The sequence below is a fragment of the Lissotriton helveticus genome, chromosome 12, assembly GCF_964261635.1.
Source record: "Lissotriton helveticus chromosome 12, aLisHel1.1, whole genome shotgun sequence".
Lineage (NCBI taxonomy): Eukaryota > Metazoa > Chordata > Amphibia > Caudata > Salamandridae > Lissotriton > Lissotriton helveticus.
This window is the reverse complement of record NC_136073.1, coordinates 898443340-898471214: the sequence shown is the minus strand read 5'-3', so window position 1 is coordinate 898471214 and position 27875 is coordinate 898443340. Positions and strand designations below refer to the sequence as shown.

Sequence of the window (27875 nt, the reverse complement as noted above, 5' to 3'; positions counted from 1 at the left end):
CAACACCTCACCCTCACTCACCCTCACCCTCACTCACCCTCAACACCTCACCCTCATCCCCTCACCCTCACTCACCCTCACAACACATATTGTGTTACAATAGGTGTCACATTTGCGGAAGATAAAACTATCTAGAGATGTAGCATAACGACCAGAGCTGCCATATAAGTCACGTAAATACTAAACATGTTGCATTCCAAATGCTATAGGTGTCACATTTGCAAAAGTTATAACTATTGGCATTGTAAATGACAAAGCCATCAATATAGCAATTTTAACATCGCAAAAAAAAAAAATTTGTCATTTACAAGACCAATAACTACAACTTTTCTAATGCGATACTTATTGCATTCCAACACCACTCACACACGCAACGCCACTCACACACGCAACGCCACTCACACACGCAACGCCACTCACACACGCCACGCCACTCACACACGCAACGCCACTCACACACGCAACGCCACTCACACACGCAACGCCACTCACACACGCCACTCATCCACGCAACGCCACTCATCCACGCAACGCTACTCATCCACGCAACGCCACTCTTCCATTTGCAAAAAGAAAAATGTCTAACTATTCTATTGCGAGACCTATTGCATTTCCAATGCTTGTTATAACAAGTTTGCATTGTTCCACCTTGGGTGTGCTCAGCTGTGACACATTTCTCTCCTAAGCTTGCATCAAAATTGCTAGCAATCCTGTGCATACAGGAGAGCACCGCCAGAGAAGCACCTATAACCCATAAGAAAGACCTGCTCCAGCCCTTTTCCCTCCTTTTCCTCATTTAAGAAAACTCATTCAATTATTAGCTAAAGCTCTGAAACTCAGAAATCAAGGAACAAGGATTAACTGTAGCTCAGGAATCAAGGTAGCACTGCAGGCAGTGCTAGGTCAGGAACAAAGGAATTAGCTGCAGCTCAGGAACAGTAAAAAAGGACTAACTATAGCTCAGGAACTTTAGAAACAAGGATAGCAAAAGCTCAGGAAACAAGGGGTCAGCCAAACAGGAACACTGCCACAGTGACCAACGCTCGGCTGAGGGGGACTGCGGGAAGAGCTCACTGTGATCACATGCCTCATGTGTGAGCAACTGCCAGCCACAGGTGAGCTGAATTCCTCCACCCACCTTTGGCCTGCAGAGGTGGAGACGAAGCAGATAGCAGGGTATTATAGAAAATTGAGTTTTAGCATGAGCAGACTGGCTTCCACAAATCTGCCATGGATAGGAATTCCTGAAGATTGTCCAAGAGCCAGGACATCACTAAATACATACAGTGCAAGGCCCAGAAGCTTATTAGAACGCTGGAAAGTCTCACATGTATGTCCCCTCGTGGTGGGCACAAGAGTGTAGGAAGCAAATTGTGACATCCACCTTCATTCCCTGAATGCTTTAGACAAACCCTGGGCCGCCTCACTGTTTTCTGCCATCAGATTTGGGCCCCTCAGTTTCTTAATGACTACCTTCCTCTCCTGTTTTATTTCTGCTTTGGGCAGTTTCATGTCTTTGTGCCTGCTTAGCATCCTCCCCTATCTTGCTCTGTTTGATGAGTACAGTTGCCCCAGAGACCCTTGAGCCCTCAGGCTTTTCATTAGCAGAGAATCCCCCAGCAAAGCTGTGACTTCATCCTTCCCCCTCTTCTGACCGTCACTCCTGTAATGCAAAGCATGAAGAAACTCCTTCAAGAGTCCATAAAAGGTATATGGTTCTGATTATTGTGGATAGTGGATACTGTCTTCGATTCAAAGCCCCTGCCCTGGTAAGGTTAACAGAAAAGCGGAAATCCCTTCCATCAAGAACTGCAGCAGTGGATTAACAGAATTTCAGCAAGCTGGATAAGGGTCCCTTTATCCAAAAAAAGGAAAGGCAATTCATTCCTGTTATTTTCTGTTTGGAAAGAAGATATCGAACCACGAGTTCAAGCCCATCATCGTTCTCAAGTCCGCCAAAAGTAGGAGAGAAATTCAAAATATTAGCCCCCATCATGCTTATTGTTAACTCTCTTGGTGAAAATAGGTGTGGGTATGTTCATATTGAAGCTCCTGTGGGTTTTGGTGGACTGTAATCATTATCAATACAGAGTCCTTCCATTTGGGATAAAGTCTGCTTGGAGAACATTTTTGAAAGTGCATGGAAGTAGTGATGGCACATTTAAGAGAATGGAAATCTTAGTGTATCTTTATCTCAAGAAGTAGTAGATAAAAGCTCATTCTCCTCAGCAGGACCATCATTTTAAGTTGTCAGTTAGCATCCTTCATGCCATTCCAGTTCATCCTCTGTCTGGGGATAGTGTTGGATACCTAAAATACAAGAGTAGTTCCTTCAAACAAGAAAATATTTTGTATCTGCCTGTAGTTATTTAGTCTTGAGAAGCAAAGGCAGGCAACATTCCATTCTTTAGGATTGATGGTGATCTGTCTTTCTGGTTCCCAACACTTACACCACGATAGACTACTCTGACATTGTGCCAAAGATCAGTGGTGCGAATTCTTCGGCAGGTGGGAGGATATTGTTACACTCACTCCAGTGGCCATCGAGTTGTCACCATGTTGGTGCAGCCGAACAATGATTTGAGGGTGTTCTTTCCACTAGCATAATCCCACTGAAATGTTAAAGATGGATGCTTCTCTGTTGGGGTATACCTATGGATCACTTTCAGATTCAGGGTACCTGGTTTCAGAAGAAAATGTCCTATCACATCAGTCTTTCTGGAACTCCAAGCAGTCCATCTCGCTCTCCAGTCTTTTCTGCCAGTTTTCATCTGAACAAGAAGCTCCCCTTCTTGTTCAGATGGAAAGTTACACAACAGTGTACTAATTGAGGCTCTAAATCTAATGTAATCCTTCTCTAGAGGGCTAACAAATTAGGAAGAGGCCTACAGACAGACTTTAAAGTCACTGTGGTCCATTTTCTGGTCGTGCAGAATGTAGAGGCGGACACACTCAGCAGTATTTTCTAAGAGAATCGCTAATAAATCCTTGCGATAAGTTTTCAAACATATTTTTCAGATGGTGTTTTCCTCAGAAAGACCTCCACACAAATGTAGAAAACAATAAGTAGTATGCTCCTCCAGGCACTGCCACCCAAGTTCAACAGGGAATGATATTTTGACTGGACCAGTTGATCCTCTTTGCTCAGGATTGACTAAGATGTATGTCCACACTTCTGTGCAAGCCGGATTGTCTTCACAAGCTCAAGGGCCAAATCTTATATCCCATCCTGCCAACACTGTACTTAGCAGATTGGCTCTTCAATGTATCCTACATGATCATCTTAGTCTCCCACATGATTTCATGGACATTATAGGAGAAGCCAATTACCCAACCACCAGGGTGTCTTACTGCATTTGATTCATTCAGAAAGACATTTACCCCACCCGATGCCAGGGAAAATCAGTACCTCTGTATGTGCTTGATGTGGACTAGTAGAGGTTCAGGTTTTCTTCCATTAAGGTACATCTTTCAATCATCACAGCTTATAGAAAAATGCCATTCATACACTTCTTTTCAGAACTCCAGTCATTAAGGACTTCATAGAGAAGATTTACAAATTGCTTGTTCTTTTTCAAGTGACCCTCCCATTTCATACAACTAATTTAGTTCTATCAAAGACAGTGGGTCCTCCAAACAAACTAGTTCATGGGGCTTCTCTACAGCATATTTCTTGGACAGCTACTTTTTAGTAGCAATTACATCAGTTTGCAGAGTTAGCAATATGTAAAGCTATGCTCTCAATTACCCCACTGTATTCCAAAGTAAAAAGTGATCATGAGGACACATCAAAGTTTCATACTTACTGTATTCTGCTGGATACTGTAAACTACTGATTTCTCACCTTAGAATATCCCCCAGTGCCAGACCTGATACAGAGAATTTTGTAACACTGCTCCTGCACAACTCTAGGTGGGGTTCTACGGCTCTGCATTAGCTGACAGCCGCCCCGGGAGTGACAGAGCGGAGCCGCATATGAACGCCACCCCTGTGCGCGGATGTCATTTCCAGAGCTCTGCTCTCATTGTTGTCAGCTTGTCCATGATTAAAAAAAAAACTTCTACTAAGTGTGCTACGAAGTGACGTCCACACCAAAAACAGGCTTCAGGCAGGGCTGCAAATTCAGGAATCCCTTCTTGGGCAGAGACTCACCTGTGGTTTAATTTTGGTACCTGGGCTACGGACACGACTCGGTCATGTGCCCAGTTTTCACTAATGCACCCAAAGGCGAACAGAAACCTAACTAGACAGTTGTTGTACCTCGACACTCTGATATTAATTTTGCATGGAAGCAAGTGCTTCTATGGGAGACAATTCCCTGACCTGACCTTCTTACAGAGTCACGACTTTTAGTGATCAAAGTACACAATCCAATATTTAACTGTAAATAGAGAACATCCAAAATATGAAATATCTTTGCTGTTTTATTGTCGTTTTCTGCACATATATTGTCTATACAATGCCATATTGTTGATACATGTTATAAAGCTTGTTGTTAGCGGTTCTTCTGTACATATATCCAGTGAAAAACACAATAGGCAGCCGACACGTGTTTCGTTACTGAAAAGTAACTTCATCAAGGCTGCAAAAACAAATTTACAGGTATAAACAGTATGGTTTCTGTCATCATTTTATCTTTAATACTTGTGCCAAAAATTCACATAAGAGTCAATCCTGACAGATCCCAAGAAAAGACCGAGTGGTGATGTTCTATTAAGGCAAATAATGTGCAGACAAGGATTATCCAGTGAACAGAAATTGAAAAAGTGATTAAAAGGCTCTAAAAGTGAATATAAAAGAGTAATCCAGGTTGGAAAGATGAGTGGCATGCAATAATATAATGGAAATAGTGATACCCGCCGAGTATTTATAAGGCGGTGAATTAATACCTTTTATTATTTCCTAGTTCGGATGCATCATGTACAGCTTTTGCGATTTCAAAGACGAAGGATTAATATGCCTGTAAAACAACAGAAGGATTCTTACTTATTGTAATGAGCAATTCCAAAGATGCATGATTACATGCTGGGCAGAATGGTAATATTACCTTAGTTTAAAAGTTAGGTTGCCTCTCAGTTCTTTTGGTCAACTTGTTATTCCTCAAAGATTTTGGAGATGTAATCCTAAAGAAAGATGTCCGAAAAATATTTGTTTGTAATGCGCATTTCTCAAAAGAACCCAAGTAATGAGAATTAAAGGCCTTGCTACCTATTAGGAGTTACTTTATCTAATGATTGTCATACAGCTGTGTATAATGTATTTCACCACAGCCACTTGATAGGAGGTCCAAGACGAGATAAGGTGGACCTATATTTTAAATTCTAAGCAAAAGACAACATTTATTAATAAATAACTTAATAAAAGATTTGAAAAGTCTAGAAGTTGGCATATTTTTAACAATCTTAACAACCTTAAGCAAAGAACATGAGTGCACGAAGGCAAACGCCAAGGTCTGAAAGCCATGATCCATTAGGTCCATGGCCCGCTGTATAAGAATAAGGTGGTGCCTTTTTGTGAGCAAGGGAGGCCGTAGGGAAATGACACGTTATCTCATGTAAAAATGCTAATCATTTATTATCTGGAAACGCGGCGACGTATGTAAAAAGGATTCCCATTGTCAGATTTGGATCAATTCTGTGTGCAAGTCCAAACGCACGTAGTAAATAGTGGTGTCTCTATGAAAGAAAAATTACGTCTTTAAAAATATTCAAGGGCTGTTTGAGAAAGATAGTCAACGTTATTTAGAACAGGTTAAAATTATTTCCTATTAAACTATCAAGAATTGGGACAGTGAAGTGTGACTTGGTATAACTTTTTACGCCGATGTGCCTACCCAGACTCACCTGTGGTTTAATTTTGGTACCTGGGCTACGGACACGACTCAGTCATGTGCCCAGTTTTCACTAATGCACCCAAAGGCGAACAGAAACCTGATGACAAAGTTGTATGTCACTGAACACAAAAAGAAGTTGCCGCCTCCGTGTTGATCCTTCTCCAAGTCCCCGGCCCAAACTCGTTCGTCATCATAGGGCCGTTTCTGTTCACACTTGAAGTCCTCTGGATAGCGAAAGTCCAAGCGCAAACATAAAAAAGCAAACTGGGACTCAAGTCCATCCTGCGTCCGAATGAGAAGGAGCAAGGGTGTTACGATGTAAGTCGTATTCCATTGACATCACCAACCATGGAATCGATTCCTCAGTTGGTCTATGTGCCCCATTTTTCCTGTGCCATTGTAGACCCCGCAACAGATGGAGGCTGCAAACAGACAATGCAGCACATTTTAAGTTTGCTTCCATCTCCATCTAGTGTACCTTTGGGCCAACCGGACCACAGGGGACTCCATTGGTGTTACCGTTTCCAGGTCCTACCCTGGTGCTGTCTGTCTCCTTGTGCATGTTACTGGGCCCGTACCAACCTCAGGACAGACTCCACCCTGTCCCTACATTCCATGCTGGTTACCTCTGACTGGGCTAGACTCCAATGCAGATTTCCACCCCGGCCCTGCAGTCCCTGCTGGTCTCGCCCACTTCACCTCCCAAACCAACATTTGCTCGAGCTCAACAGATGCATCTCTGAGATTGCAAAGGCAGAACTTGTTGTCATGTACTCTGACTCTGATACTGTGCCTCTGCCACATCTCATATACCTTAGAACCAAAAGGAGTTAGGTCCTGGTGGGACAGAGGCAGGCTGGACCATTTATAAAGCAATACAACAAAACAAATGCCTGCACCCTTCTTATTTAGTAACACATAATTATTTAGATGTGGACCACACCGTTATTGAATTTAGGTAGATCCGGTACCTCAATTTGTACCAATTACTTTTTTATTTTTAAAAAGATTTCATACGTGTGTTTATGTACAAATAAACAAATACACTGACATTTCTAACTTACCGACTACATATGTACACATTTTATACAAAACAGAAATTATATTCATAAAATGAACGAAACACAACCTAACAACATCGTGACAAGACTTATACAAAAACAATTAATTTTCTACTTCGTGGTTTATCAACAGACACTGTCAAATGCCGGGGAACATTAAAGAGTTATTCACAGAGTCTAATGTATATTTAATATACTAGTATGTTCCCATTAGTAAGCCGACGCGTTTCGAGTTGGGGCCACCAGGGTTCCCAAACTCTCATCAGGGCCTTTTGATCAATCTGTGTAGGAAGTGAGAAAAATAAACAATCACTATTTGATCATATCATATATCTCGTGTAGCTCTTGTGCCATACCGCAGTAATTGCCTGACATGTACCTGGAATTCGATTCTCTGTGGGAGCAGTATATGTAGGGGCTTTTCGTTGAGAAGGGCTGTATCTTTTACTTCTGCCCGTATTCGTGTGCCGGTGTACTAGTTTCTCTAAAAAGAGGGGGGGAGGAGATGAGTGAGCCCCCTTGTATCAAGCTAATGGTTTCAAACAATGATCAAAAATACGGGTGAAAACTCCACCAACTTCCTACCGCGTCTTGAGTATTGTGGGCTGCTAATGGGCAATTGTTTGTGCTGGTAGCGTCTTGCATGTAATCATTACCTGTTTAAGGAAAATGCGTATTAGTATAAAGCTTCATGGCCCTTCGCCAGTATTCCAGAACGATATACTGAATAGAGCAACTGAGCATCGTACCTGCACACTCATGTTTCTTTATTCTGCCGCTTGGCTTCCTATGGCGTTCATCGCTCAGGAACCAAAATCTCAATTCTCGTCGCGCTAGTGTATTCCAGTTCTAATGTTTCTGTAAAGTAAGTGGAGCCGAAAAGTGATTCGCATGTTCCGCCTGATTGTGACCTTAGTTTAAAAGAACAAACCGCACAAAGCTTACTTGTTCGTTTGCTCTTAGCCGGCACACAAGCATCCGCTCTCGCATGCCGTCAGAGACCTTCCGACTAGTGCTCAATGCGGAAGGCGTAATTTTTGTTAACATTGTGGGTTGGCGCTCGATGTTCAGGGATTGTGGGGGATGTAGTTTTTCATGAGCTGTGCCACAGAACCAATATGTAATCCATTTAATTGCTCATTTCATTAGACGGGTTGTGAACGTATTTATATACAGTGAAGCTGCGACCCATACTCGTGCAGACGCGGTCATACTCTGGATAATTCGGACATGCTGTTTAGTCCGGTTAGAGTGGTATTACATTTCAAAATTAAATATGCTTCTTTTTGAAGCAGCATACTGTCGACATCACCAGGGCACTGTTGACTATTTATTGTGAATAGTACAGACCATTCAAAGTCATTTTCACTATGTGATTTTTCAATGAAGTGCTCAACCATGGGAGCAGTGAGCACCTTTCTTTTCAGTCGCGATTTATGTTGGCCTATGCGTGCATTGACCTGTTGGTTAGTTTTTCCAATATAGATCTTTCTGCACGGACACATTACCACATAGATTACGTTTTTTGTTTTGCAATTAGAAAAAGTAGAATGCTTCCATTTAATGTTCATGTGTTGGAATTCATTGCCCTCAATCGTATTGGCACATGCCACGCAGTTACCACATTTATGGTGGCCCTCCAGTGGTTTCATATTCCAGATGGACAATAAGTCGTGTTTCTGTTTTGGCCTGGAAATGTCCGCCCGGACAATTTGTTGCCCAACACTTTTGTTTTTTTTATAGGCGAATATTGGCCTTGGGAAAGGACATTCTAATCCCTCAAGCAGATGCCAGTTCTTCAATACTGTCTGACGCATTCTATGCGTGTCTGGGCCAAAAGTGGTCGCACAGACAGGTCGGTCTAGTTCTTCCTTCGGTCTGGTCTGTAGAAGGCATTCGCGTGGTGTGAACCGTGCTCTTTTGTAGGAATGTTTTAGGAGCTTTTTGGGGTAGCCTCTGTATTTCATTTCATCACAGAACTTCTGTACATGGTTGTCATAATCTACTATTTCACTGCAGTTCCTACGTATCCGTAGCAGTTGTCCATAAGGGAGATTTACTTTGAGGTTTCTTGGGTGGTAGCTTCTATGGTGCAAAATGGTATTTTTGTCCGTGGCTTTTTTATACAGGGATGTTTTTAAGTACCCTTCACAACAAGTCAATTCGACATCCAAAAATGTCATTCGAGTCGTGCTCGCCTCCATTGAAAATCTAATATCTTGATGTCTCTCATTAATCCAACCATGGAACGCCAATAGATCGGTCTGGCTCCCCTGCCACAGGAGCCAGACGTCATCTATATAACGCAACCATTGGACAATGTGATCAGAAAAGGGGTTACTCATGTCGACAAATCTTTTTTCGTATTGTGCCATATATAGCACTGCCATCTCCGGGGCATAAGAACATCCCATCGCGGTTCCTTTTATCTGCATATAGAACTGGTCATTGAAGACAAAATAGTTCTTTTTAAGCGCTATTTCGGCTAATCTCAAAATGAACGATGTAGGCACTCTGTGTGGCCGTGGTCTACTTTCCAGGTAGTATTCCATTACTTCAAGGGTCTCGTCCTGTGGGATCTGGGTATACAATTTATTTTTCTCACTTCCTACACAGATTGATCAAAAGGCCCTGATGAGAGTTTGGGAACCCTGGTGGCCCCAACTCGAAACGCGTCGGCTTACTAATGGGAACATACTAGTATATTAAATATACATTAGACTCTGTGAATAACTCTTTAATGTTCCCCGGCATTTGACAGTGTCTGTTGATAAACCACGAAGTAGAAAATTAATTGTTTTTGTATAAGTCTTGTCACGATGTTGTTAGGTTGTGTTTCGTTCATTTTATGAATATAATTTCTGTTTTGTATAAAATGTGTACATATGTAGTCAGTAAGTTAGAAATGTCAGTTTATTTGTTTATTTGTACATAAACACACGTATGAAATCTTTCTAAAAATAAAAAAGTAATTGGTACAAATTGAGGTACCGGATCTACCTAAATTCAATAACGGTGTGGTCCACATCTAAATAATTACGTGTTACTAAATAAGAAGGGTGCAGGCATTTGTTTTGTTGTATTACATCTCATATACCAGCAGAGGCTGAAATATGTTTTTTGCTCTGATCCTGTGCCATTGCAGGGAGCGCCAGAAGATCTTGGATGATGATGCAGGTGGAGAGGATGGCTTACTCCCCCTTATTACACTGATCATGTCTTAAACCTTGATTCGCAAAATGTCAGTGGGCTTGTTACCACCCCTGAGACAAAGCTTGACTCACCCCGAGGGCCCTCAATGGAAGAAAGTGCCTCATTTGCAGTAGTGGTTTGGAGGGCAGCTGAATTACTAGTATTACAGGTACCTTTCAATGAGACTAAATCAAATATGTTGACAAAAACTATAAATGCGAGCCAAGAACATCTAAGCCCTTACTTCCATTTAATGTCCTCACAGCTACTTGCTTGAAACCATGTACTTGACTTCCTGTTGCGGGCAGCAAGCCAGGTGTCTTAGACTGGCACCTGACGATCTGAACTTTCTCACTATGCACCCTACTCAGTAGAGTCTTATTGTACATGCCTAGAACGGTAAGTCATTTTTAAACAATCCTCCAGAAGGCAAACATATTTTTGTTAGTTTGGTACTGGGATTGATAAGCACGGTCTGCTCTTTGGGAAGGTACTCACATGCCCTTTGGAACATGACCAGCGAGATCTTGCATCTGTCACATAAAAGATGTGGGCCTCTTTGGTGTAGACGCTACATGACTTGCCGGACACGGCTAAGTATTTTATCCATGCCAGTTTGGATACCACAGACTCCATTGGCAGAACTGTCAGTACCAACGTTGTCCTCTGCAGACATGCCTAAATGACGTTCACTGGCTTCTCTGGCCAAATACAGGCTTTGCTAATAGATCTGCCATTTGATAGCTCTCACCTCATTGACGAGAAGGCGGGCTCTGCCTTGAAGCATTTGATATAGGGGAGCTACAATGCCTTAATTGGGCTGTTGACCTCTGCCAAACCTTCAAGAAATTTACCGGATATTCCAGGGGGCTAATGTATAGGCAAATTCAGCCTTCCCCCCTAGTGATGTAACAAACATCCCAATCCCGACAGCCAGTGCGCAGGACAGTAGTGATATTAGGCCTCTGCCTTCTCTTCCCCGGCTACCTCAGCGAACAACCGCATTAGTGTGCCCTTAGTGGCACATGTCCACCCAGTGGGAGGCAGGATCCGGAACTTCCTCTCGGGTTGGCGATCCATTGTGTTCAATGGGCGAGTCTTGCAAATTGTTCAAAAATGCTGTGCTCTACCTTTTCTCTCCTCCCCACCCAGTATTCCAGATTGTATTTCAGCAGACTATTTGTTCATCCTCTTACACGAAGTATGTATGTTGAACTGACTGCTCTCTTATGGTGACATACCGATGTTACCGTACTCTGAGAAAGGTGGGGTTATTTCCACTATTTCATCATCCCAAAGAAAACAAGCATTTACAATGCAATGGTCTCGGCATTGTTAAAGTTAGAGCTATTGGCATTGCTCATGACATTATTTTTATTTATGTTTTTGTTTTTAAAACATATAAATAAATGGCATTGTCATTTACAATGCCAATAGCTTAAGCTCTCGCAAATGCGAGACTATTGCATTTGCACCCACATTTGCATGTGGTGGTGGTGGTGGATGTGGTGGTGGATGTGGTGGTGGATGTGGTGGTGGATGTGGTGGTGGTGGATGTGGTGGTGGATGTGGTGGTGGATGTGGTGGTGGATGTGGTGGTGGATGTGGTGGTGGATGTGGTGGTGGATGTGGTGGTGGATGTGGTGGTGGATGTGGTAGTGGATGTGGTAGTGGTGAATGTGGTGGATGTGTTGGTGGGTGTGGTGGTGGTGGTGGATGTGGTGGTGAATGTGATGGTGGTGGTGGATGTGGTGAATGTGGTGGTGGTGGATGTGGTGGTGGATGTGGTGTTGGTGGATGTGGTGGTGTTGGTGGATGTGGTGGTGGTGGTGGATGCGGTGGTGGATGTGGTGGTATTGGTGGTGGCAGTGGTGGATGTCGTGGTGAATGTGGTGGTGGGGGTGGTGGATGTGCTGGTGGATGTGGTGAATGTGGTGGTGGTGGATGTGGTAGTAGGGGTGGATGTATTGGTGGGTGTGGATGTGTTGGTGGGTGTGGTGGTGGTAGTGGATGTGGTGGTGAATGTAGTGGTGGTGGCGGTGGATGTGTGGATGTGGTGGTGGTGGATGTGGTGGTGAATGTGGTGGTGGTAGATGTGGTGGTGGTGGATGTAGTGGTGGATGTGGTGGTGGTGGCGTGGTGGTGGTGGACATGGTGGTGGTGGACGTGGTGGACGTGGTAGTGATGGACGTAGTGTTGGTGGACGTAGTGTTGGTGGACGTAGTGTTGGTGGACGTAGTGTTGGTGGACGTAGTGTTGGTGGACGTAGTGGTGGTGGACGTAGTGTTGGTGGACGTTGTGGTGGTGGACGTTGTGTTGGTGGACGTTGTGGTGGTGGACGTGGTGGTGGTGGACGTGGTGGTGGTGGTGGTAATGGACGTGGTGGTAGTGGATATGGGTGCTCCCACAAAGGAAAACAAATCCAAAACAAAAACATGAAAGACAAGTATTTCACAACAATTATTCCAAGTACTTTGTAGACCTCAGGTTTAAAAAAATAATAGTAATAAATAAACCCTTAAAACTCTAGCAGTTAGCAAAGCATCATTCAGTTTAAATTTCGCCTGTTTTGTTTCATGTGTAAAGACTTGCCAACCCATGTAGGAGTTCGAGAACGACCTGCTGAAAACTAACATTTTGTAGATGCAACAGCCAATTGGTCGGTTGGGTTCTGGAAAGTAACAGCGAACTTTTCTGCAAATCATCTTTTTCACTGTAAGCCAGCATTGCCTAGCTTGAGATATAATGATGAGGCACTAACTCGCACCTGCAACCATAAGCACAGCTTGCAACCTTTACAGTTTACTTAATTATTTCATGGCAAATGCTATGTATCTGGAACACAGTAAACAATTGGGATTTACAGTTGTATGCTTTTAATCAAGTGCAACTTCGTCATTTAAACACCTTTACTTTCCGGTGTGTTGTAGCTGTGGACTGTCTTAGCAGTGTCACATGCATGCAAGGAAGGGACCACATAGGGAAGCTGGGGCTCATAGTCAGCAAAAAAGCAGCTGTTTCTAAGGTGGACTCCTGAATGAATAATCCTATAACAAAATAAGGTCTAACATCTTTCCCGATACCAAGTTACAGCCCTATTATCACACACTTCCTCATCATCATCTATACCTATTAATTTCTCAACCATTGCCATAAATACAGACTTATTACTCCTCAATACAATCAAGTCATGTAGTCACCCTGAACGAGTCCACCGACCTCAGACTAACTGCCCCCTTCATTAAATTCTTGATTCGAGCAGCAAATAAACTAAATGTTCAATCGGCAGGATCCCCTTATAAATCCTTGATCAAAGAGAAAAGTCTTATTATTCCAGATATCGACACCCATTTTTTTTTTTACATTTTTGTATGCAATAGTTTTATTTACAGTGGGGTCTTCCGCAAGCAACTCTATTCCTGCATTTTCTTCTTAGTGACTTGGTTGTACAAATTTCTTTGGTAACACATGTAGTTCCACAGGAGTAGCACTGATGTGAATTATTGTACCACTTTTAACGTTTTTGCATGCAATTGTTTTTCATAACTTTGCAAGTACTAATAAAATAAATACATGAATAAATGTAGTCAACCTCAATCGTCTGTTAAACCTTCTCATCCGTAAGACAACATTCTTCCTAGTCTCTTTTTGGTTAGCAGCTTTTATTCTCTGCTGCTCATTTGGCTATAGAAGTGCTAAACATATATTTACGGGGAAAATAATGACAGCCCAAGTTCAAAGTAGGGTTGCTTAATACCTGCCAACAGTCAAGGCCAATCTTCCGCCTGTATGAAAGGTTCAACCCATGGATGTCATGTAGGGTCACCAGAGTCACAGCTGCGACCCCTGGCTTGCCTCCTGAGACCCCCAGCACTGTTACTGTGATCTCCTGAGTCAGACCTTAGAGAACAGTAGCTAACTTGGAAAAGAATAGTTACAAGTAATGTGAATAATCTCTGTGGTTCCTGCTGCCCCTGAACAAATGGAGACAGTAAGAAACAAATACAGGGGAGAGGGAGAGAGGAGGTAAAGTTAAAAGGCTTTGAGACAAAGGAAGGGTAAAATAACAAAAGGAAAAAGACGTGGGTGATCAAAAGACAAAACACAGGCGGATGTATGCTGGAGAGAGACAAAGAGGGTTGAAAGAGACACCAATAATACTGTGACAGGCCAGTGAAAAAGCACAAATAGGGGAGTAGGTAGAAAGATGACTGTAAAAAGAGATAGAACAGGTGACAAAGTTAGGTGAGAGAGGGGAAAAGATGCTTTATAAGGAGATCAGTGAGAAATACACAGTTATGGTAGACAGGAGTCCGCGACAGGTGAGAAAGACGTGACAGATAATAGAAACGTTAAAAGATGACAAACAGCTGAGGGGAGTGTGACAGCGTGTCAAAAGTCATAGGCTATTGGGTTACAAAATTGATGTACTTGCACTACCCCTGCTATTTTGGTTAATTGGCGCCCATGCTTCAACCTATGACAGAGGATCGCAGGCCAAGCACGGGATTGGATGATAAAGAGGTGAAAATGGTTCACAAGTGGTTCCACACCTGGTCAGAGATAGTAAGCACTATTTAAGCGCAATTCTTTATCATTGGGCCCCCTTGGCGAGCCTATGGTATCTGCAAAACAAATGACCGTTTCACCACTAACAACATAATGAGCGGAATTTGCTAAAAGGAAATACAGATGTACAGTAAGCAACTTTAGAGATTCGTAATCAACAATAAAGATATCCACAAGAGTTCGACAACCTGTGACGACACCAAGGTTGGCGGTATACTCAGGAGTCAGCCACTCCATGTGACGTGCGCTGTATTATGCCACAGTGTTCCCATTGCGTCGAAAGCTCCCTCACCTTGACCCTGGGAAGTAGTGGTTCACGCACCGGTGTCCCATCGCAGACAGTACGCCAGTCAACTTTTCCAGAGAACGGTTCCCTCACCCACACCGTCACAACCATCGCGCGGGACTGAAAGGCGTACAGCCACACGCCGAAGAGTCAACCACTAGCCGCAGCGGAACTCACGGGAAGAAACAAAACAGCCGTCCGTCCGTGAACAGAGAAGGTGGACTCGCAGGGTAAACTCCCTAGCAGTTCAACAGAATACTACGTCAGCCGCCCCCTGTGACGCTGTAAATGCGTTGGCCATCTTGAACGTTGTTCAGAAATGAACTAGTCAGTCACAACACGGGTAACGTGTGGGCTGTAGTATTTCGCAACAGATTCGGGGAATTGAATTCACGGAACGTGTCACACAAAGCTGCGCGATTATAGGAGGCTGGGTTGTGACTCGTACGAGTGGTATTCCACCGACTGTACAGGGTCTGCGTTCACTCGAACAGAAAGAACGCTGCGGTCTTAAAGGTCTGATGCCTCGTGGTAGAGGAACAGTGAGGTCTCCTCACTTAGTGAGGTCTTGAATGTGTTTTAAAGTGGGCGGCAGAGCTCTGTAAGACTACCAATTTTCGCAGAAATCTCGCAATCTCATAGTCCTGTTTCACCCGTTTCAGACGTCGAGAGTGTGAACATGTTTAGAAATAAGCCCCCGTGCTGAAAGTAAAAAAAACCAAGCACAACGAGAGGGGGGGGGTGGGCGGGCGGGCGGGCAGCACAACCTTCCTCCAGCGGCGGTCGGGGGAAATGGCAACACAAAAGCGCCGGCAAAAAAAAAAAAAGAAGTAAACGCCCACCTCCGAATGAGGATAAAAAGGGGCGGGACTTAAAAAAGAGACAGAAACGCCCCCGGATCGCATCAAGGCGGGGAAAATAGTAATTGACACACATCTCTTCCAATGGCTAGCCTCCATTTACGAAGCTAGCCAATGGAAGAGAGGGGCAGGATTAAGCCTCACTGTTGAAGTCATTAAATCTTCGGCTCCGCCCCCCAGCTTCGCTGAGGGACGGTAGCCTCGACCTAAAAAGACACAGGCCTCAGACTTATGTTGAATCTCCAAACCCTGAATGCCTTCCTGCAGAACAACTAAGTCAGAATACCCACATTGGCTCAAATCCTATTGTCTTTGGACCAGGATATACTGGATATCACCATAGGCGATATTACCCAGCAGTCCCACAGGCATTACCTGCGGTTAATGAGTTCCCCTTTGGTGTTAACTAAATCCCCTTTGGTGTTAATTAAATCCCCTTTGGTGTTAATTAAATCCCCTTTGGTGTTAATTAAATTCCCTTTGGTGTTCATTAAATTCCCTTTGGTGTTCATTAAATTCCCTTTGGTGTTCATTAAATTCCCTTTGGTGTTCATTAAATTCCCTTTGGTGTTCATTAAAACCCATTTGGTGTTCATTAAATTCCCTTCGGTGTTCATTAAATTCCCTTTGGTGTTCATTAAAACCCATTTGGTGTTCATTAAATTCCCTTCGGTGTTAACTAAAGTTATAGCGGTGGTCACTGCCCATCTTCAGAGGTAGGGCATCCCCCAGCTGAAGGTGTGTTTGCATCAGTCAGTCTTGGACCTCCTCTGGAAGAAGGTTGATATTTTGTCATTGGCTTTCACTGTAAATAATTCGAAGTCCGACCCAGTTCCTTACATTCATTGGAGCGATCCTGGACATGGTAGATTTTACAGCTTTTCCTTTGCTGCAATGGGTCCAGGACATTCAGGTTATGTTTCCAATTTTTCAGGCTCGATCCTGGATCTTGATGAGGATGGCACTTTTAACCTCATGCATCCGTCTTGTGAACTATGTCAGGTGGCAGGTGGGAGCCCATCATGAAGGTTGCTTTTCCATCACTATCCAGGTCTTGGGGGAGACAGCTTAGGATCCGCAGTGATGGCTTACTGTCTGCAATGTGCCCTGCTGCAGGCCACTCTCCATGCACCCCACCCAGCGCGGACTGTGGTGATGAACACATTACTGCTGGGTTGGTTAGGTCACCTGTGGAGGTGAAAATCGTCAGATTCTGGTCTTTAGTGGAGGACAGACTCCACATAAATCCGCTGGAGTTGTGGGCCTTTCATTTGGAGCTGAAGGCCTTTCTTCCATCCATCAATGGGATGTTGGTTCAGATATTCACAGACAATACCACTGCTTGTGTTACTGCAACAAGCAGGGTTTGAATGAGGTCCAGTGGCTTCTGCGAGAAGGCTTTGCGTCTCTGGAAGTGGCTGGTAGTGGGGCATTTTTCTGGTCGCTAACTGTCTTCCGCCAGTGGGAGGAACCCTGGCTAGGTATTTTAACCAATTTTGAACACGTAGTTTCAACAATGCAGTTTCTGCAAGAACACTTGGTAGGAGATGCATTCCAGCTGGAATGGAACAACACTACGTCTCTGTTCTGGAGAAGTTCTGGAACAATCAGATCCAACTTATCCTAGTGGCCACAGATTGGGCCAGGAGAGTAATACCCAGAACACCTGGTCATGAAGATTTGTCCTCCAATCAGGCTGGCACTTTGCAAGGGCCTCCAATCTCAGCAAAAGGGCAGGGTTCTCCATCCAAATCTACCCAATTTACACTTCCATTATTGGCGATAGAGCTGTGGAAATTGATTGCACTTGATTTACTACCTGCAGTGGTAGATATCATCTTTTCCTCCAGATGCCCTTCCTCAAAATCCATTTTGTCGATCGCTGGGACAAATTTGTCTGAGACACCGACCTCTTACAGCAAAAATGTTGGATGTTCTTTTGTTTGGGTCATCTTTAGCCCATCAAGAATTTGCAGTGAATACTGCGAAAGGTTACATGTAGGCCCTACTGTTAAATGAAGGCCCTTTCGGCCTTTCTACGGTCGCTGGACCAACTGCCCTTGTTCAGATTAGCTATTGTGATCAGATTTATTAAAGGTTTGACACATGTTTGCTACGAAGTCATTTGTGATGCCACAGTGGAACCTTAACTTGGTCTTGACTGTCTTCATGTGTACGGCATTAGAGCTACGCAAAGCTGCTCGGTGCATATCCTGATCTTCAAGTTTGTGTTTCTCATTCTGATTGCATCAGCTTGTCACATGAGTGTGCTGCAGGCACTCTCGTTGTACACATTCTTCACCATGTTTTTTCTGGACAAATTGGTGCTGGGGAGCAGGGCGGCCTTCTTACCAAAAGTTGTGATTCCTGTCCACGTTGGGCAATCCAAAGAGCAGGAGAGGATCCATCGGTTGGACCTGAAAAAGGTTTTAAGCTTTTACCTAATTTGTACTAAGGATTATCGAGTAGACAATCAGCTTTTGTGGATTTCTTTTGAGGGAAGAAAAGGAAGTCTGAGCAGAAAAGGACCCTGCTGAGGTGGATAGTCCTCTGAAGCAAACGTTTCTGCGACCTAATAAGCAGCCCTCAGGAAGTCTAATAGCCCTTTTCAACTAAGCCAAGGCCACTGCCTCTGCATTGGCATGAGGAGTGCTTCCCCTTGATCTCTGGCTGGTGAGACATGGACATCAGTGCATACGTTCACGAAGCACTACTGCCTTCAAATCCAGGCCCGGCAGGAAGGGTATTTTGTCGCTCTGTTCTGCATGATGTTTTGGTCTGACCCCACTCCACAGATGATCCCCATATGGGGTTTGGGAGTACTAGGGGGTACTGCTTTGGTATTTATTCTAATATGAGGAATGTGCAGTTCGAAGTACCCATCTGAAGAAAAAGTTTGTTACCTTCAATAATGCTCTTTCTGGTCCCATCACTCCTCCCCTTTGTGGGGTGTGCTCTCTATAACATCTAAAAATGACCCCAGTTAGTATTCAGCCAACTGTAACCAGCAATTGTTCATGCTCCTCTGAGGGTGTAGACAAGAAGCTTGCGTCAGTGCGCAGGGGTGGTGATTTGATGCTGCTTTCCTCAGTCACTTTCTGCTCACTATGGAGCCAATGCTGAGCCTCGTAACGCCATCTAGCTGTGTGTGAGAGCACGACTGCCAAATTCTCCGGATCTAGTCTGGCTACTGTGGGATATTCCAAGTTAAGAAATATGTGATTTGATTGAGTATCCACCTGAAAGTGGGTTACTGAATGTAAGTAAATTGTTTGTTTCTAACTTTGATCGTAGCCAGTCCATTTACACTTGGGACATTCTTTCACAGGTCCCTTCCACTCCAGTAGAAGGATCTCTACAATGGAAAGTGTTAAAAAGGTGCTAACGCTTGATCTAAGCAAAAAAAATTTTCAAATCCAAGCAATTTTTGTGAATATTTATACATTTCTATGCAGGCTATTTCTAGATGGATTGTGTTGGGTATGTAACTGTGTGTAAGAAAGCCAGCAAGCCTTTGCTTGGCAGACCTTAGGCTCCCTCAACAAAATGTTAAGGTGCTACTGCTGCTTTGTTCAGAAATATCCCAGTGACACAAATCTGCACAGCTGCCACACGGAGGGAGGGAGGTGAGTTCATACTTGCACAAGGTGTCATTGCCCTCAATCCGCCTCTAGAGCTAATGTTCACATTGGTTAACCCTGAAAAATGTTTTTGGATTTAGATTCAGGTACTTTTTCTGTTTTTGTTCAGAAGTAGTTTGTTGTTGAGTGATGAAATTACTATTCTGTTCATGGTTTGTGATTGCCATCGGAGATCTCAGGAAGTTACTTACCTCTAGTCCTCGTTCTTTCCCCATCCGGGGGCTCTCCATAGAAACCATTACCACCCCTGAGAGAAGTCTAAGGAAAAAGACAGATATTGACTCTTGGGCAGGATTGTTAGGACATGCTACTGATGGGGCATGAAGTGACGTTGGTGGTATGTGCGTCCTTGCAGCGTCACTTTTCACAGCCTTTTGAAGGCTGAAGCCTATCTTTGTACATCATTCTCACTTTTTCCTCATTATTCTATTGCAATTTTGGGAGAAGGTCTGTCATCCTATTCATATATTTCAGTGAAATTGCCTTTAATAGAAGATGAGGGAGTAGCTGTGTTAAAGCTCCAATGTTAGGCTGAAGCCTCCGAGACAGCGCAGCTGTCTGATTGCAAAGAGATATTGGGGACATGGTGCAATCTTCCCTAGGAATTCATTCTGCCCATTGCTTACCATTGACTTTGTATTTTGTAAATCACATTTGCTTGCTTTTTATTTGCTGGCTTTTTTGTTCTAGGTTGTCCAGCATGTCTTTGTTCCATCCGTGGAGTTTTTCTAGATGGATTGTGTTGTGTATGTAACTGTGTGTGTAACAAAGACAACAAGCCTTTAATGGTAGACCTTAGGCTCGCTCAACGAGAGGTAAAGGTGCTACTGCTGCTTTGTTCAAAAATATTCTCGTAGCAGAAACCCACAAAGTTGCTACATGGAGGGCAAATCTATACTTGCACCACGTATCGGATTGGCCCCTTGCATTCTTCCACGAGTGCTCACTTTCCTGGAACTCTTTTTTAGGTCTCAGCCTGCAAAAGACTGCGCACATGTGCAGTCGAGCTGGCGAGACTTAATGAGGTAGAGTACGTTTCACTAGCAAGGTTAAGCCCCGCCCCTCTTTTCCATTGGCTGGCGTCACCGTTCATGCTAAACGGTGGCCACCCATTAGAGAAGAGGTCCTAGTGACATTCTTCTTTCACTTTTAGCCCCGTCCTTTTCAGACTGGGCTCCTTGACTTACTGCTGTGGTAAAAGGTTTCTTATCTTCTTTATGGGTCCAGATGACCCCATAAAGAAGATAAAGAACCTTTTATGCCAGCAGGAAGTCAGGTGCTTGTTCCCAGCTCTTGTTTCTTGTCTGTCACCCTCTCAGCCTCCCCCCTCCCTTTGCTCCTGTTCAGCTGTTTTACCATCCTTCCGTCCATGTCCACAGGCCAGCCTGATTGTTGCGGGAGGGGCCCCTGGCACCGGATGGATGCCCTGTCTGAGGTAAATCCACAACTAATCTTGCTTCCCTCTGTACCCCAACATGCAGGGCTGGTCGGGGTGGGGTTCCCTAGCCGGTGTTAATATCGGAAAGGAGCCGTAGGGTACAATAAGGAAGCCCCCAGATACACACACAGATAGGGGCCCATCTTGTACATCCCGCTCGCCCCCAGCAAGTTAAACGCTGGTCCCTCCTAATGCACAGTTGACAGTTTGTGGGGGCGGGGCCACCAGACCCCACATATTCTTGTTCAGGTCCCATCTTCTCGTCCTCGCACAGAAGTTGTAGGCGTGTGCAGTATTTGAGACTGGGGTAGTACCCCTCCCCCACATCCTCAAGCACATGTCCCATCTTCCCTCCCCCACACTGAGAGCTTACACGGGTGGGTAGCGTGCTGTGTAATGCTGTCTACTGGGTCTAGCTTGCTGTGTAATAATGTGCACCGGACACTGCAGCTTGGGCTGCACATGCAGCAGAGGGACACCGCAGATTATGCTACATGTGCAGCACAAGCTGCGGTGTCCCTCCGTCCCTCTGCTGCACGTGCAGCACAAGCTGCGGTGTCCCTCCATCCCTCTGCTACATGTGCAGCACAAGCTGCGGTGTCCCTCCGTCCCTCTGCTGCACGTGCAGCACAAGCTGCGGTGTCCCTCTGCTGCACGTGAAGCACAAGCTGCGGTGTCCCTCTGCTGCACGTGCAGCCCAAGCTGCGGTGTCCCTCCGTCCCTCTGCTGCAATAGCATAACTTGAACAATCCTCTTCCTCAAGTGCACACCCATTCCATACGCGCTGGAAGTTGGGGAATGGGGCCGCTGAAGCACCCCCAAAATTACCATTCCGGAGTTCAGAAGTGAATGAGCAATAAACAGGCCTTTACATTTTGGTTTTATCTCAGCACATTTCTGGCATTCAAAGGCAGAAGTCAAATGTTAGTCTCTGTGTTCTATAAGAGGTTGGTGTTTAGCTTCATTTCTCTGACTCGAAAGTGAGAGGATTTATGTGACAATCTTGCTGGGTACTGGGGTTGGCTAAGGCTGTGGGATGTGCTTTCTTTATAGCTCACAGCAAAATGTAAATGCCAGTAAATTAACTGTACAAATATTTCAGAATATATTTGAGTTACGATAGCACAAATGAAGCACATCGATCAAAATAAATCAATCCACTACGTGATGCCGATTTCCACACATTAACGTTTGCGCGCTATTTAGTTTTACCAGTAAAACTGTTTGTATGTGTAAATGTAATGGTAATTTAAAATGGAAATGTGCGCTACCATACCATGCATACTCCACTCTGTGCCATCCCACGCCACACTACACCACTCCACAACACTCTTTGTCACTCTATTTCATTCTTCGCTCCTCCACTCTGACCCTCCACTCCACAACCCTTTAATTCACTCTAAGCCACTCCATTCTAACACTCAATGCCACTCCACTCTGAGACTCCATGCCACTTCACGCCACTTCACTCTACTCCATGACACTCTAGTCCACCGCACTCTATAGTTAACCCACCCCTCGATATTTTACTTCACTCTGTCACTCCACTGTATGACACTCTACTTTGAGACTCTACGATACGCCACTCTACTCCAACTCACTTCCCGGCACTCACCTCGACCACACTCCACTCTGTGCCACTCTACTGTACGCCACTCCACTCTGACACTCTACGACACTGTATGCCACTCCACTGTACAACACTGTACTTCACTCTACTGTGCACTATGCCACTCTACAACACTCCATGCCACTTCACTCTACACCACTACATTCCAGTAAGTGCCTTGCTATTCTACGCCACTGTACGAGTCTCTTTACCACTCTATGAGTCTCTACACCACTCTATGCCACTCCACTCTGACACTCTACTTCATTCCAACCTACGACACTCTAATCCTCTGTAGGCCACTATTTTTTATTTTATTTTTTATTTATTTATTGTTCAGTTAATTAAAACCTTAACAACACAAAAATGTCCATTATCGGTCTTAAGCATATTTAAAATGTAATCATTGAATAAAGTCAGATACAACACATTTCCATTATCATCTCAGCTTAAATTAAAATTTTGATCATTGAGTTTAGTCATCTCTTTAAAACCTAATACTTGTAATTAAACGAATAACTGAAAATTAGTAAAAAAAAAAATAAAACAAAATCTTAGTTTTTACATTGCGTTCACAAGTTTTTCAAAGATCTGCAAGAACTTTACGATCTTGCAATTAGTTTGTGGTGACGTTGCGTCCAGACAGCCAATTACTGCAGACCTACATGTTCGTAATTTCCTTGCCAGAAATATGTTCCTTAGAAAGCGCCTTCGCTCTGTTGTCAATGGTTTGCAGATACATATTATATGAATAAGATCTTCTTTTACATGCCCACAGAGGCGGCAAGAGACGGATTCTGTATGTTTCCAGGCTGGCTCGTCGGCCAATGTTGGAAATTTGCCGAACCTCAATGCCATCAGCTTTCTTTTGATAAAGACAGAGTATGTTGCGTCCAGATAAGCCGCTGGGGTTAAGGATCTGTAACTATTGATCAAGGTCCAAGAGTGTGAGCGATGTGAGAAAATGCCTTTGTCCATAATCAGAGAGTGAAGTTTTGCGGCCTTATTTAGTGCCAGTTTGAATGATGAAAATGGCAAGTTTTTGTCCCAAAGATTAGCGGTGCATGTTATCTCCAATGCACTTGTCAGATATTTGTTTGCTTCTGATTTTTTTTGAGATTCTAATTCCTGCCATAGATATTTGTTCAAATTGTTAGCTGCGGCTTTCATTTTGATCCGATACCACTCCTTTAGGCATGAGTAAAGCCGTCCCAAGCTTTCATTCTTTAGTCCAAACTCTAAGCGAATTTGTGCTGGTGAAGCAGAGTTCGGCAGTTGTAGTACCTGTTTGTAAGTTTTGGTAATTAAACTGTTTAGGAGAACGGAGTCCTTGCCATTCATTGCTACACTAGCGTAGGCTAGGGTTGGAAGAGCTTTGTTGGCAATCACCGTAAGTAAAGGTTTTAAGGAAGGACCTTCCAGCTTTTTCGATAGAGTACTAAGTGCAAATGTTAAAGCTCTTGATCTATATGTTAAATAAGTTTTCTGGGCCTTTAAAGTGAGCTTGTCGTCGATGTAATATCCCAAATATTTGTAACTTGTCACCCTTTCCAGCTGTTGTCCTTCTAGCCAAACATTGTGTGATGTTATATGCCGATTGGTAATTAGCATTGTTTTAGATTTTGAGAAATTCAGAGCCAAATTATTTGCAGACAGAAAAGCTGATAGAACTGATAGCTGTCTTGATAAGCCAACCTTTGTCTGACTCATGAGGACGATATCGTCGGCGTAAGCCAGATGTGTCAATTGTAGGTCGCCTAATTTTGGCGGGTGGGCGTTACATCCGTTTAGCATTGCTGAGAGGTCCGAAATGAATAGATTAAACAGATGCGGAGCCAGGACGCATCCCTGTTTTAAGCCAGATGTTGTACGTACTTTTTTTGATAGTCGTGACCCATCTCCTAGCCTTACTTGCGTCCAGGTGTCGGAGTAAAATAGCAGCAGACCCCTTAGTAAGTTTTCAGGAATCATCCAGGCTCTTAATTTCGCCCATAATAGGTTCCTGTCCACACTATCGAAGGCTGCTTGGAGGTCAATGAAGCACAAATTCAGATCCTGTTTGATGCGCTTACATTTTTCCGCGATCATGGAGATGGATAAAATATTTGTTATAGTTCCGATCCCTTCTCTGAATCCTGTTTGGTTAAGTGGGATCAAGTCCCTCTCTCCTGACCACTTTACCAGATCAACTAATAATAGCGATGCAAAGTATTTGGCTTCCACGTCCTGCAGGGCGATTAATCTGTAGTTAGCAGGGTTTGATCTCTCCCCGCCCTTATATATTGGCATTGTGATGGAACCGTGCCAGCTCTCAGGCACTAGGTTGTATGTTTGAATGTCTGCAAAAAGTTTCTCAAGCAATGGGCTCCAGTATTCCGGTGCATGTTTAAAAGCATCTTGCGGTATGCCGTTTGGCCCAGGGGCCCCGTTACTTTTGCCCCTCTTGATTATTTTCATTATCTCCTCAACTGATTTTTTTCCGTATAATACGACAGAAGTTGGGTATTTAGGCTGGCTAGTAATTGGTGATTGACTGGTGTAGGCTTCTTCCAGTGTCCTTATTTGTTGATACGATGATAGCTCTGTATTCCCGATGGCTATTGCTCGGTGAGCTTTAAACTTGGAGGAGAGAAAGGTGACCCAATCGGATTCCTGGACATTTGAGGTCAATACATTGCGCGGTCTTGTTAATTCATTTACAATTTTCCAGAATTTGTTCGAATTCGAAAGCTTTGAGCTAAACAGCAAATTAGTCCAGAAATTGTTGTTAGCCTTCCTTTTGTGTCCCCAGACCATCTTTTTATATAGTCGCCTTTGCGCGTAAAAAGTGTCCCACTGCTGCGCATCTTTGTCCTGGATCTGTAGCTTCTTTTGAGTTCTTCGCAAGGTCCTCTTTAGTTCTAGTAGTGTTTTCGGTAGTTTATTGTGGAGCCTTACTGTTTTGGCCTGTTTACACGGTAATTTCATTTTTGTCATCAATTTATCCAGAAAAAGATTCCATGCCTGGATATTATTCTTTGGCTCGTCACCCACATCTTTCATTGTGGCCTTTATTGTTGAAAACCAGACCGTTTTGTTTGCTTCCGACCAATTAATGCGCTTTTGGTTAATTGTGCTTAGGTGGCCCTCCAGTATATATGATGGTTGGAATCTTTCCGTACGGAGGTTAAATTTAATGTGCTGCATCGCATGGTCACTCAAGGGCGTGTATTCAATATAGAAGGATTCTACTAAATGAATTAATGGTAGGCTTACAACTGTGTAATCCAACGTTGAATGAGAATGTGGACCGTAGTAAGTTTTTTTCGGAGGACGATCTTCGTTGGTCCTGCCATTCAAAACGCGCATACCTAGATACTCTAGTTCTGTCACAAGGTGTAAGCCGAGCAGATCCTTACGAGGTCTCGACACGCTGCATGATTGCTGTGGAACGCTCCAGTACATGTTGTCTGCAGATAGTATTTCGTCTTCCTCAGTGGAGTATATCAAATTCGAATTGAAATCGCCAGTTAATATTATATTCCACGAGGGCTCAGTGGAGCGAAGTCCCGTTATTGCGTTGCACAGCTCTACATTTTTTTTCTTTTTGACTTTTGAGTTCGGTTGAGTGTAATAATTAATCAGGATTGTTGTCTTGTTGTCGGTTGCCTTTTGACCTGATAATTTAATTATTTGAATGCTTGGGTCCGAAGAATGAAGCTGCTCAGAGTTGATATTTAAGGCGGTTGACACGTAAACTGCTAAGCCTCCAATGGCTCTTCCATGGCCACTACACAGCACTGTACTCCACTCTACGTCACTCCACTCCACCCCACAACACTCTGCGACACTGTACTTCACTCTATGCCACCCCAGTCTACACCAATCCACTCTATGCCACGTGGCTCTGACACTCCACTCAACTCTGACACTCCACTCCAATCTACGCTATGACACTCCTCTGTACGCCGCTCCACGCAACTATACTCCACTCTACGCCACTCTCTTTTACGCTGCTAACTTTTAGCCATACTGAACAGCAGCCACGCTGGTGTACAACTTGGCTAACACACTTTGACAAAGGGCATGGGCGAGAGATGCATTGGCTTTGCCAATGCTTGTTAAATATCAGGTATTTCGTTTGCTTATTGAGTTAGTTTCTGTAGGATAGGATTACGTCCATCTTTACTTCTAACACATTAAAATGATCTGTTCTTTGATTTTTTGCCATTTCCCTCAGAATGAAGATCCCAACTTTGCCTCCCAAAGACAAGTGTACAAGGACATTGGCGAGGAAATGCTCCTGCACGCGTTTGAGGGCTACAATGTGTGCATCTTCGCCTACGGACAGACTGGCGCTGGCAAGTCCTACACTATGATGGGGAAGCAGGAGGTGGACCAGCAAGGCATCATTCCTCAGGTACTCCTCAAAGGGAAGCACTGAGGTTTCTGCAGTGAGCCGTGTGTGAGTGACGTAGAAAGGGTGTGAGTTGAACAGGACATGCCCTGGACTGTGGAGGTGTGCTGTACTCTCACTAAAGCATACCTGGACCAATCAACAGATACATGTAAGGCTGATTGTGAACTTTGATAGCTTTGAGTTCTCATTTATCTCTCCAACCATACGCGTGCCAAAAACGGTTTTGACACAAGCGCATCGAGACTTGAGCAAGCGTGTGCGAATCAGTGTGCCAAATAGCACCTTGTTATAGAGAGTTTGGATTGATTGCAGGAAAATGTAAAATATTTCATACATTTCATGCGGATTGTGGGTACATTATTGTCTGGGGATATTTGTGAGCTAGTCGTTGTGTTATTATTTGAATCGTGGACACAGGTAGTTATCTTAGAATGCCTTTAGGGAGATGTTAATTGTACATTATTTGGGAGGCTCTCGGCTTGTATTAAACTATCTGCTATTCTACACACAAGGGATCGCAAGGATCAAGGAAGCCTGGGGGTACTAATCCCTAAGAAATACTATATATTATACAAAGTACGTCCGGCTGTTTATTGAGGGGATGGGGGAGAAGTGTAGTGTCAGAAACAGAAAACTAGAGCAAGAAGGAGAAATTCCTTTCAGGACGAGAACCCTCACTCACCGTACGGTAACATGCTTCATCATATGGGCTCCCTCCTCACACCGAGGTGAGGGCTACAACTCCCCGAGGGGAGGAGCTGAGGTTTTTTTCTCAAGATGAGCATTAGGTAAGAGGTGAATGAGGGGCAGAGTGCAAGAAGGAACAGTGATTTAAAAATGTCTCTTTGGGTCCACTTGCTCTTTATTGGGTGGCCTCAAGGACACGATAAAAAGAGAGAGCACTAGGGATTGAACAAATATATCCCTAGATGTAGGTCAACACGTTTCTGCCATGTGTTGGTCCCTTAAAGAGATCCAATGACATTC

General features: G+C 44.0%; 1 protein-coding gene across 1 annotated transcript in view; it reads left to right on the top strand.

The window, feature by feature from the left end:
* Positions 1-27875, top strand: part of KIF1C (kinesin family member 1C) — a 710488-nt gene that overhangs the window by 321584 nt on the left and 361029 nt on the right. Inside the window, exon 4 of the mRNA XM_078671146.1 lies at positions 26709-26888. Coding sequence (XP_078527272.1) covers positions 26709-26888 — 180 coding nt within the window. The remainder of the gene's footprint in view (positions 1-26708; positions 26889-27875) is intronic.